The sequence below is a fragment of the Ursus arctos genome, unplaced genomic scaffold (assembly GCF_023065955.2).
Source record: "Ursus arctos isolate Adak ecotype North America unplaced genomic scaffold, UrsArc2.0 scaffold_11, whole genome shotgun sequence".
NCBI classification, from domain to species: Eukaryota; Metazoa; Chordata; class Mammalia; order Carnivora; family Ursidae; genus Ursus; species Ursus arctos.
Window position 1 is genome coordinate 5,957,980 of NW_026622775.1, and position 12,690 is coordinate 5,970,669.

The following is a 12,690-nucleotide window of genomic DNA, read 5'->3' on the forward strand; positions in this document are numbered from 1 at the left end:
AAGCTCAAGGAACACTTAAGAAGGTTCCATTTCTATCAAAGATGTCCATATTTTAAGTGGGACAATTCTTGACAGCAACAAAGGCATGATACGGCAGGAACTTGGGATGGTTTCCTGGAGAACCACAACTATGAGAGTAGGAGAAAACTGGGAATTTTCTTTAGGGACACACCACATTATATCTGAAAACTCATATACAGAGATTTTGTGAACAGGATTGCCAAAAAGAGAGCCTTCGAGTTTAAAAATTCATATTTTAAAAGTAATTGAAGAGTGAAGACACTCTTTAAAGAGAATAATATCCCCAATTTATCCATGACCATCATCATCATTCCTATTATTCAAAACATCATATATCCATTTCTTTTAGCAGGGGTCTTCTAACTGCTACCTGCTAGCCAAATCTGGCCCACCACCCATTTTTGTAAGGTCTGCAAACAAAATCATGTTTACAATTTTGAATGGTTGAAAATTCAAAAGAAGAATATTTCATGACATGTGCAAGTTATATGAAATTCAAATATCAGAGTGCATAAATAATGTTTTATCAGAAGACAGACATGGTCATTCATTTACATATTATCTATGGATGCTTTTGTGCTATAGAGGCAGAGTTGAGTAGATACAAGACACTATATAGCCCCTAAAACTTAAAATCTTTACGATATAGCTTTCTACAGAAAAAGTTTGCTGAGCCCTGGCTTAGAGCCAAGCTCACCTCTTTGAGGCATGTTGCCTCAATCACTCATGTGTGATGGGCTCATCTAGTGTCTGAAATGAGAAAACACCCCTGTAAATGACAGTAGGGGATGTAGCCAGTGGTGACAGGTTAACACCACCAAGTGAAGATCATAAAATTACCGATCTCTCTTCATATTGGATCACAAATGTTGTGGACTGTTGACTGTTTGCTGAACACTTGACTGCCCTTAAGTATCTTAAATTTCTTGTCCTGAAAAAATTAAACTTTTCCTCTCCTGTCCACAAATCCATTAGACTATTAAAAAGAACAAGCTGTATCATTAATAAGGAAAAATATTTGTGCTTTACAAATAAATTATTTGTACAATGCTTTTATAGGTTAAAAAATGTTTTGCATACAATGTATCATTTTATTTTATTCTAGCTATGCTCGCCATATTATACATTAGAATGAGATATGTCTATGGGTCCACCTTATGTAGAAGTATGGGAAAAGCATACATTGACTTCTTTTTAAAAAATCTTTAAAGTTTATTTGAGAGAGAGAGAAAGACAGAGAGCATAGAGGGAGACTGAGAGGGAGAAGCAGACTCCCCGCTGAGCAGAGAGCCCAACACTGGGCTCGGTCCCAGGACCCTGAGATCATGACCTGAGCCGAAGGCAGATGCTTAACTGACTGAGCTACCCAGGTGCCCCCATACACTGACTTCTAAAATACTTATTCTCTTTCACATACAGATTTACTTGGAAAAATACAAATTCAAGAATGCAAAAACTGAAGATTTTTGGGGAGCACTTGAAGAGGTAAGGAGTATGTCCCCAAGTATTTCTTTGTCTGATTAACAAATGATTTATCAATCATTTCTTTATCTGACTATTCTGTCCTTTTATTCATCTAATTTGTTAATTATTCCTCATGTTTTTTAAATATCAGGCAAGTAATCTACCAGTGAAAGAAGTAATGGATACGTGGACCACACAGATGGGTTATCCTGTACTTGATGTGAAAGATATGAGGAACATCATACAGAAACGCTTTCTGTTGGACTCAAGAGCAAATTCTTCTGAGCCACATTCACCTCTTGGGTAAGGATCTACAATGCATTTCAAGAGAAAAGCAGAAATTTGATGGAAATCCTGGCCATTTGCTTGGATCTTGCTATTCAGTACATGATTGATGGGTGATAGTATAAAAGCACAGTGTGTTTGGGGAAACAAAAGCATTCAAAGAGAGCTCCATGGTCTCCAGGTTCAAAATGGAGGACTGAGCACATGCGTCCAAGTCCTGTTCTTCCCAGAGATGAGTGAGTAAAGTGCTGAAAGAAATGAACTCATAAAGGAAAGAAAATAAAGAGGAGGGGCCATATACATGATAGAATTCTAGAAGACAAGTCAGAAGGAGAACTATTGGTAGAAAACAAACTAAGGAAGATGCAGCCAGACAAAAAGGGACTTGTGGTAGAGGTGGAAATATCTTCCCTATCCCTAGGCAGGCCCTGGGCTCACGGTCTGCATGAAGAGTGGAGTGCACGCGTGAGAAGTGAGGCCGAAAATAGGGCGATTAATTTGAAGTCTAGACTCAGAACAATTGTGTCAGTGAGATACACCCCCATTCCATTTTCCCTTCAGCTGTTGCTATCCTTTCCTCTGTTCAGAGCTCAGAAGTCTGCCAGAAGTCTGGCAATGACCCAAGGCAAAAATCCAAAGGCTCTTCCCTTGCCCCCCAAATAAAATAACTAAAACAGTGGAGGAAAGCTAAGGATTTGGTTAGGATGCCCAGAGTAAAGCTTTGCTCCTTACGGCACCTACAGGAAGAATGGGCTAGAGCTGCCAGCTGTCCTTATAGATACGCAGAGCTCCCAGTCAGACTTCCAGATCAGAGAAAGAGCCTTTTCAAAAATACACCTCCCCTCTCAACAGCAGAGGGATTACATACAAGATACCAAGAATAGTTAATTTAGCCCTTCTTTCTGAAATATAGGTGGACCACTAAAATCACATGAGACATAAAAAAAATCTAAAAGCAAAGAAGGTAAAATCCCACTTGATCAAAAACCTGTCTCTGTAAGAAACATAACTGGGGAAATAGAAAATAAATTTATGAAATACATTTGGAGATCAAAGAAGCTATTAACACCCATTTTCTAAGAGCAGAATGTCTTTAAAAAAACAAACTTAGAATATAGAATTGCTCTGGCAGATTAAATTTTTGATTGTCAAAGAATTTAATCGACCAAGTAGAAATAAATTTGGGGAACTGTCTCAAGTTATAGGGCAAACACACAGAACGCATAAATACGAAAGAGAAGACAAATATGCAATGACCAGTACCCAACTAATAGATGTCTCTCAAAAAAGAAAACAGAGAAACTTGAGGGGCAAATCATATCAAAGAAATAATAAAGGACACAGGGATTCTGATTAAAAAGTCCCATTGATTACGCATTACAAAAAAGGAAATATATATATATACCTAGCTGCATCCTCATGAATGGAATAATCATCTAAAATGGTTGAAGCAAAAAAATATTTTCAGCCTCCAATTCTCTACCCAAACTAAACCAAATGTAAAAGCACAGCAAAGGCATTTTCACACATGGAGCCCCAGAAATTGCTTTCCACACAGCACTTCTTAGAAAGTTACTAGGGGAGGAAGAAGAGAAAAAATATAGATAAATCAAAAAAAGAAGAAGACATGGATCCAGGAAACAATGCATCCAACCGAGGAAAACCATGAGAGGAAATGCCGGCCATTAGTGAGCCAGGGGGCTCACAGTGCCATGCGTGAGGGGCGGATGACTGGGCTCAGGTAGGTGATCGCCAGGAAAAAGCAAGTATGGTTGAGAGAATGAAAAAACCTGAAGAGCTGGTGAAGGCCCATCAGTTAAGTCAACTATAAAGAAGAAAACTAGAGAAACCAAATCAAGGCTGTATATAAAAATTGCAATCCAAAAATATAAACCAGGTAGAATAATTTTATGCCATTGATAAATATAAGAAAAAGGAGTCCACTTGACTCTTATGTTAGGGTGTCAGGTAAATTTTTATTTAAAAGACTTAGGGGGCCATGAAATCAGCCTATAGAGAAGGAAACGTAACTCCAACACACTTCTTGGCCAACAATATGTGTACAACAGTATGATTTCATAAATGTTACTTATTGGCTTTTAACTTTTATAATCAAGGATGAATAATAAAAATAATGAAAATTTTGTTACAGTGGCAGAGAAGATGGGAAATATAATCAGAAAAAAAAAAAGCTGATAGAAGATAGGAGTTGGAAGAGGGAGGAGAGGTGGAAGGAAGTGGTGGGTACTAAGTCAGCCGGTGCTGCTGCTGACGCTAATCCCAACTCAGTGCCATCATGCTGGTAGCTTGAAATCCATCAGGTGGTGGTTCGTGGAAACCAGCAAATACTGGATTCGGTTTCCCCACTCCCCAAGAGCCAGTTCTTACGTATTTACCAGCACTCCATAGGCTATCCTATGGTTTCTCCTCACTGGAAAATAGGGGTAACATCTCCTATTTTACAGTTAGGAGAGAGTAGCAGTACTAAAATTTATGAGACAGGAAATGACGGCTTGAGTACATTATTGAAAGGAACAATTACAACCTACAGAAATCTAATAATAATTTTACTTTCTTAAATTTTGACTGTTAATGGGGGAATGGAAGATAAATTAGTATAAGTAAACTAAATCACCCTGTCTGATGGATGAGTTAACAAATACTATCCGGTACAGATGTAGTGAAGAGAAGGGCCATATGCACCCCAATGTTCATAGCAGCATTGTCCACAATAGCTAAATCGTGGAAGGAGCCGAGATGCCCTTCAACAGATGACTGGATAAAGAAGTTGTGGTCCATATATACAATGGACTATTACTCAGCTATCAGAAAGAACGAGTTCTCAACATTTGCTGCAACATGGACGGCACTGGAGGAGATAATGCTAAGTGAAATAAGTCAAGCAGAGAAAGACAATTATCATATGGTTTCTCTCATCTATGGAAGATAGGTAGGAGAAGAAAGGGATAAAGAAAGGGGGGTAATCAGAAGGGGGAATGAAGCATGAGAGACTATGGACTCTGAGAAACAAACTGAGGACTTCAGAGGGGAGGGGTGTGGGGGAATGGGATAGACCGGTGATGGGTAGTAAGGAGGGCACGTATTGCATGGTGCACTGGGTGTTATACGCTACTAATGAATCATCGAGCTTTACATCGGAAACCGGGGATGTACTGTATGGTGACTAACATAATATAATAAAAAATCATTAAAAAAAAAAACAACAAAAAACAAATACTATCCGGAAAAAAAAAAAGAGCTATTTAGAGTTACACATTTAGACTTAGGGAGAATTAAGTCCATAAGTATTTTTTAGAAGAGGATGCTTCCGAGAGAAGGGCTGTCCTGGGGGAAGGGTGGAAAAGGAGACTGGCTTTTCAATAGCAGTTTTTCTAGTTTTTGATGAGGATATTTCTATTTATAAATCGCACAAATGAAATTCTCCTGAATATTTAAACAGCAATTATAAACTCAATCACTCAAATTCTCTTGCTAATATCATTTGTAAGAAACTTCTGAACATCATTACTTAAAATTTTATTAAACCCCATTTATAATTTTGAAATAAAAACAGCTAAAGACACAGATTTATAAACTGAATCTAAAAAACTTCCTATATGTTTTTATGAATCTGTCGAATTAAAATTCATAGATTATATCAAATTTCTTGGGCATTTTCAGCATAGTGAGAATCAAACCTTTAACTTTACAAACGCAGACTTTTCTAGACATTTTAACATGGCTACTGAGTTAAGGTATCCTAAGAATTTCAGTTAAAATTATAAATACAATGTCATTTCCCTCTAATTTGCCAGACTTTTTCCCCTTTTTTTAAATTTAAATTCAATTAGCCAACATATAGCACATCAGTAGTTTTTGGTGTCACGTTCAATGATTCATTAGTTGCATAATTAATTTGCCAGATTTTTGAAAACGTTTCAAATATTATAAAAGCTGAAAAAATATGTGCAACACAGCCCGTGATTTCACACCAATCACACTTGTGTGAATACAGCTTGTACAGAAAGTCTTAATACTACGTCCATTTCTGTATGACTAGTTATTTTTGTATACATTTCTGGGGTGCCAATTGCTGCCAACAGAAGAGAAGGAAATCAGGATCTCAGGACGCCTCATATAGGGCTGGCCACGAAAACCTGGGCATACCACTTTGGGGGTATCACCTCAGCCCCCCATGACCCAGATGAGCCCCCGCCTAGACAGGATCCTGGCTAAATGGGAACAGCATGGCCTGTGCGGCCCTGGTCACCTGGACAATGTTCCACTTCCACCCTTGCCAATTTTTTTCCAGTTTCCTTGAGAAATAATTGACAAGCGTCATGTATAAGGTTAAGACGTACAACATGACGGTTTGATTTACGTATATCGTGAAACGATTCCCACAATAGGTTCAACTAACACCCATCACCCATACCAATTTTGATGGTCTCTTCTTTCAACTTCTGAATACTTGGTTTGGTGGAGAGACTTTTGCACCCACTGCCACTTCCGGTGATCTCTAATATCCACTGCCCGATTTCCACTGAAAAGGCCCTTTGCCCTCTTTATCTCCTTTTTAATAGTCTCATTGATCTCATTGTATGGTTAATTATATACAAATTATCACAAGATAGTTATTTGGTAGCAATTAAGATAACACGAGGAAGGAAAATTATAAGGTGTGACAAAGGTGTCCCAGAAAAACTATAGGCTGGTTCTTTTATAGTTACTGTTTTATGGTTTGGCCAAATTTAATACTGCAGGAGCCTTTAGATATTAAAACTTAAAAATATTTCTCTCTTGTGAAACAAGCTTTCACTGGGGAGTTTCACAGTGATTACGTTCTCCTGTCATATGCGCCCACTGATACACTGAGCCTGAATTAACAGGCGGGTCAGGGGTGCGCTTGAGGAGGGAGGGCCCCGGGAGACTTTCTTTCTTGAAGAAGTGAGATGTAAGCTGAGTAGATTGCTATGAGGGGATGACTGTGGGGGTGTTCAAAACAAAAACTACATGTATGAAGGCTCCAGAGGTTAAAAAGCAGCATTACCCATATAATACGCAACAGTCACTGAGCATTGCCTAAGTAGCTGGCACACTTGAAGCACTTTAGAGCGCTTTATCATAACAGGTGGGGAAATGGAGAAATAACCGGAAATGGTGAAATAACTTATTCAAGGTTACACAGAGTGTAAGCGATGGCACTTTGCTTTGAACACAGGCAGTCTGGCTCCAAGAAGCTGAACAGCGGAGAGGCACTGGGCCCAGAGGTGAGAGAGGAAGGCAGCGGCCAGGCATGCACACCATGCTCACGATTTTGAACAACAGTGTGCAAATTCAAGGCCTTCAAAGAGAGAGAATTGGCAGGCTCACCTTTACCTTTTTCAAAGTTCCCCTCTGGCTGCATCACAGAGAGTAGGCCAGAGTGGGGCCAGAGTGGGAGCGGGGGGGCCAGTTAGTATGAAAACTGTAGTGAGAGACTCACATGAAAGATGAGGCAGAGGACGGGGTCCTGCACGAGGAGAGTGGCCGTGAGCTGGAGGGCTGTGGCAGCTGTTCCAAAGATGGGGTTGAGCTAAATTTCTCACTAAAGAACAAACGATATGCCAGGAACTGCGTTGGATGACTTTGTAGACAACCATCTCATTTTAGAATGTTGTTCTCATCCTGTTCTATAGTGGTCACAGCCAAATTTCTAGAGAACTGAAAGGTCTTTAGAGACCCACTTATCATACGTACTCTATGCAGTGAGTAACACAACCTGTTTCCCGGCTTGCGATTCAGGGCTTTGAAAATTAAATCACACTGATAGCACACTCAGGTGTTTCCAACGATCAAATTGCCAAAATTCAAATTGCACTTCCTGTCCAAGGCATCAGAGAATGAAGAGCACTCAGAATTATTAAAGTAGCTACTTTGAAGATACTGGTTGGCACCTGAACTGGACGAACACCAAGAAAGCCAGTGGTGCTCACCTTGCTGAGGCCCATGATCAGCCTCTTCTGGAAACATCAGACACTCAGCTCTACCACAGTGAATGACATTCAGAGGAACTGGGGATCTTGCTGTATGCAAATTCTGAAAATTAATAGTTCATGCCACAACAAAGGAAATTTGAGTTCCTAGACCAACTGAGATCAGTCTGGGAGTATCTGTATATACTTCTTTATCTTCTCTTTATTTTGGAAAGGAAAGATTATGATAGAAGAGCTTTGTTTTCACTCTTTCATCTTCATGATATATGAATGAATTGAAACCTCGATCTGACTTAGGTGATAATTCAATTATAAAAACCCACATAATGATTTGTGCAATCATTCTGTTAATTATAATCTGTTTATTTTATAGCTACAGTTTTATGTTCTAGCAAATTAGATTGGCCATATTTAATACTGCTATTTAAAAGCCTTTGGATATTAAAATTAAAAATATTTCTCTCTTGAGAAACAAACTTCCAGTAGGAAAGCTTCATAGTAATTGTTCCCTTCTGTCATGTGTATCCACTGATTCGTTAAGCCAAAGTAATACCAAAAACTGTTTATTTTTTTTTTAAGATTTTATTTATTTATTTGACAGAGATAGAGACAGCCAGCGAGAGAGGAAGCACAAGCAGGGGGAGTGGGAGAGGAAGAAGCAGGCTCCTAGCGGAGGAGCCTGATGTGGGGCTCGATCCCATAACGCCGGGATCACGCCCTGAGCTGAAGGCAGACGCTTAACCGCTGTGTCACCCAGGCGCCCCCGAAAACTGTTTTTAAACTGGTGGGATTGCATTTTTTGAACTACTCCTTGGTTATGCAATCCTCTCCACACATATAAAAAAAATTATTACCCAGCAAATAAAATATATTATCAGGTCTTCACTTTTTAAGTTGTAACAAATCTTTAAATTGTATTCATCAAGATTTAGAACATGGAACTATATTAACGTTTATTCTCTAGTATTTTCTTTAGACTTTACCTTCAGATACTGTTTTTATTTTATTTAGATTCATAAGTACCTGATTTTTAGTGATCACTTACCATAAAGTCAATCTACTTGCTCCATTTTTGTAAAAAAAAAAAAAAAGAAGTTATATATGCATAGGAAAACAAACCCAGAAAACATGTGCTATCCTGTTGAGAACATTTGTTAAAAATCTATAGCAGTTCCTGAACAAATAAGAGAGAGAAAACATTATATCAAAAGTGATCCTTCATGATTTTTCACTTGATTGAAAACCTAGATCATAATATATGCCCTCCTGACCCCAGAAAGGAATTAGCCCTTTCCCCAACCCTAGTGTTCACCCATTCTCTGTCCAGATCTATTTCTGTCTGGTGGGAAATGTGGTTGATTAAGCTGTACTATAAACTCTGTGGCCCCTCCCTCTTCTCACTCCTTAAATATTCCAAGATTAGGGAATTCTTACTGACCAGAAACTTTTTACCATCTAAATGGCTCACATGTGTGTAAGTTATTGTTTTAACACTATCATCTCAACCATCTCAGAAACAAACAAATTTCCTGTCTCCATCAGGTGGAATGGAATTCTCTATCAGGGACATGTCTTTGGCAGTCCACTCAATGTAAACAGGGGGTAAAGGGGAGTAGGCATGTAATTTTGGGGCAAAGTCCATTTTCTTTAGTGAAAATTAGGTTGACCAGCTTTAATACTACCAGAGTTTGTTAGAGTGTTAGATACAAAAAAAGTGAATCGTGCCTTTAAAAATGAAATCTGATTCTCCTAAATTTTAGGTAACATATAGAAGACTCTCTCATTCCATTTATGTAATTTCCATTTCTTGACATTTTGTACTTAAATCTGTTCTTTTACTCAGATTAGATTAGATCCCGCAAGGGAGTCTAAAACTATAAAATTATATATAGTCTCAACCCTCGATCCTTTTAGTTTTGTGATCCCCTCAGACTTCAGAGCAATGTTTTTACGTAACTTCGTAGTATATCACATGTCCACTTCTAGGCACAGTGTAGTCCCAGAGACTGTGTTTTATGGAGGAATAGTCAAAATATGAAATCCTGACTGTGCCCATAGGACACTTGCGTGCTCCGTTCTGTCAGTCAGGTCGGCATTGGGAAAATGTAGAGAGGGGAAGAAATGTTCGTTTATGTGGCAGGACCAAAACAGAACAGTGGAAGAGTGAAATATGTAGGTAGGATGTGACCTTTAAAAAGCGCTTGTTTGTCTATTTGTTGAGAAGCTGCAAGGGATCGCTGTTCGGTTGGCTTCCCTAAAAGCAGACCCTGAGGTGATGATTCAAGTGAAAGCTACTCACCAGGAAGTGTTTCTAAGAAAGAATGGAAGGCGAGTGGGACATGGGCTATTACGAAGCAAAGTGCAATACTGAGCAGGTGTTATGGAGGGTAACTATCCAGCGGAGAGGCTCTGGAAACAGTGCTGTAGAGTGCTCCTGACCGATGGGGCAAGGATGATTCTCATGCCCATCCGTCATTGGCTAAGGGCTGCATCCAAGAACCAAGAATGTAAATTCCAAGGAACTTCTGGCTTTTCTTGCTCAGGCAGTTAGAGGGCAGTCCTCTGAGAGAGAGAGACCCAAATGCGGCAAGGAGAGCGCATTGGGATCTGGGGTGTACAAAAATGACAAAGAGATCCGAGGGGTAAGGGTGGAGTACTGACAATGCTTGCAACATGGCCCAAGAAAAATTTATGTATTGGTCCTATGGAACTTAGAGCCAAAAACAATCCACAGCAATAAAATCCTCAAAGAAAGCTACTAACAACTCAATCCTATAAAACGTTTCAACAGTTATAAAACAGGATTACTTCTTTCGTGTAGATGGCAAAATGTATTGTCCCTGTGGGGCGCCTGGGTGGCTCAGTCGGTTGAGCCCCTGATTCTTGACTTTGGCTCAGGTCCTGATCTCAGGGTCCGGAATCCAGGCTGCGGCAGGCTCCCTGCTCCGCGGGGGGTCTGCTTGTCTTCCTCTCCCTCTGCCCCTCTCTCCACTCATGTGCACTCTCTCTCTTTCTGAAATAAATAAATCTTTAAAAAAGTAGCTTCTCTAAATTACTTAAATTTTATTTTATCTTGAAAAAGAGAAATATCATTCTCCCCATTCTGTCAGGGACTTGACTGATCGCAGATGAAGAAAAACAAGGCAAACTTTGAGTTGGAACCTGAATCCAAACACAGATTCATCTTCTTCCTAGGTCTCTTGCATTTCCTGATTGATAGTACACGAGATGAGAATAATCAAAGTAATTTAAGACCTCTTTTAGGAGATTTCAAGACTAAAATGTTACGTATATATAGTACCAAATTACAAAGCTAACCTCCTCCCCCTGCTCCCCAAGAAAATAACTAAGTAGCTAACGAGAACACTAAAAAAACACCCTGAAACATGCTTGTCTGATGATTTTTCCTTTGCAGCACACCTGATTCACACGAGGCAAAAGAGGAGATACTGAAAGAACATGGGAATCCTTAAGGGATGGATGGTGGTGGTGTAATTTAAGTCTCAATATAATTTCTAAAATGTGTTATTCCCTGCATGGTGTTTTAAGATTGGCTTTTGAATTTGAAAAATGCTTTGTGTTCCTCGACAGAAATTAAGCATATTAGAATATGTGCAAGTGTGTGTGTGAAAGCTCAAGGTTATCATATAATGTATTGTATTTATGTAATATCTTTATTTCAAAGCCCCAAGGCATTTTATTGAAATCATCTTCATGCTTAGCTAATTTGTTGATACAAAGGTCCAAATTTTAGAGATTTATAGAAATTGAAAGCAGTTATATGGCCTATCTTCATCACTAAAGAGTGTTATATTAACTGTATCCTATACATTGCATGATCATTGATGAGGAAAACATGCTTGTCTATTGCTTTTTAAGTATTTTTATTTTGGAAATGTTTTTATTTTTTAGTAATAAGAGTTAAATTTTTCTTTTTAAAAAAACTTTAGTTACACATGGAATATTCCAGTTAAATGGACTGAAGATAATGTATCGAGTATTACAGTCTACAACAGGTCAGAAACAGGAGGTAAATGTCATTAATTGATTTATTTCTTCTTTTCAATTAATGTGCCACATTGAACTAATATAAGTATAAAGAAACAACAATAAAGCTGGAATTTATGATGTAAATTTCAGCTAAAAGGGACCTCTTAAGTAATTTATCAATGAATTCAAGCCCTTATCTACAATAATGAGAAATTTTCTACCTTGAGATTTTTTTTTAATGCTTTCCCATGACTGACACAAGAACAAATACCCATATCCAAAGAAGGGTCACACACCCAACCATTGGATGATCAATGTGTACGTTTTCTTTTTTTCTTTCCCCCTTCCTTATTTCTTCCCTCCTTTCCTTCCTTCTTTCTTTCTTTCTTCCTTTACTTTTTTTTCCCTTTATATCAGAGAAGTAAGTCATGGAATTTCTTAAAAGATTATGCGACAAAACTGGTTTCTTAAAATCTGTCATTAAATTAGATCTATCAGTTTTCCAATTCAGTATGACATTAGAATCGTTAATGACTCCAAATCATCTTTTCTAAGTTGTAAATTGTCACCAGTAGCTCAAGGCACTATCTATATCTATTTCCATCCATCCATCCATCCATCCATCCATCCATCCATCTCCCTAAATGAATTACTTGGCATGTGCCTGTGTTAAAATTCAGCTGTGACTGCTCTGCTCACTTAAATCAACTGGAAATATATTTCTGTACTCTATCTCCCTTGGTTTATCTTTTCCTTTCTTGAAAAATTTAGCTATTTAAAAACAAGGAGGCCTTATCACATGTTCTCTCCTCCAGATCACTGAAAAAAATAATAAATACGGTAGGTTTTAGCATACATCCCGGAAGATTCCTCTTTTTTGTTCTTTTACCATTGCACTTGTTCTATGTTTCCAAATCATTTCTTTTCTAAGACAAATGATGCTCTTCTTCACCCC

At 38.4% G+C, this 12,690-nt stretch overlaps 1 protein-coding gene across 1 annotated transcript in view; it reads left to right on the forward strand.

Annotated features, from left to right (window-relative positions):
- ENPEP (glutamyl aminopeptidase) overlaps positions 1-12,690 on the forward strand; it is an 82,035-nt gene that overhangs the window by 39,127 nt on the left and 30,218 nt on the right. Inside the window, exons 9-11 of the mRNA XM_026499187.4 lie at positions 1,441-1,506; positions 1,637-1,788; positions 11,696-11,775. Of these exons, the coding sequence (XP_026354972.1) occupies positions 1,441-1,506; positions 1,637-1,788; positions 11,696-11,775 (298 nt within the window). The remainder of the gene's footprint in view (positions 1-1,440; positions 1,507-1,636; positions 1,789-11,695; positions 11,776-12,690) is intronic.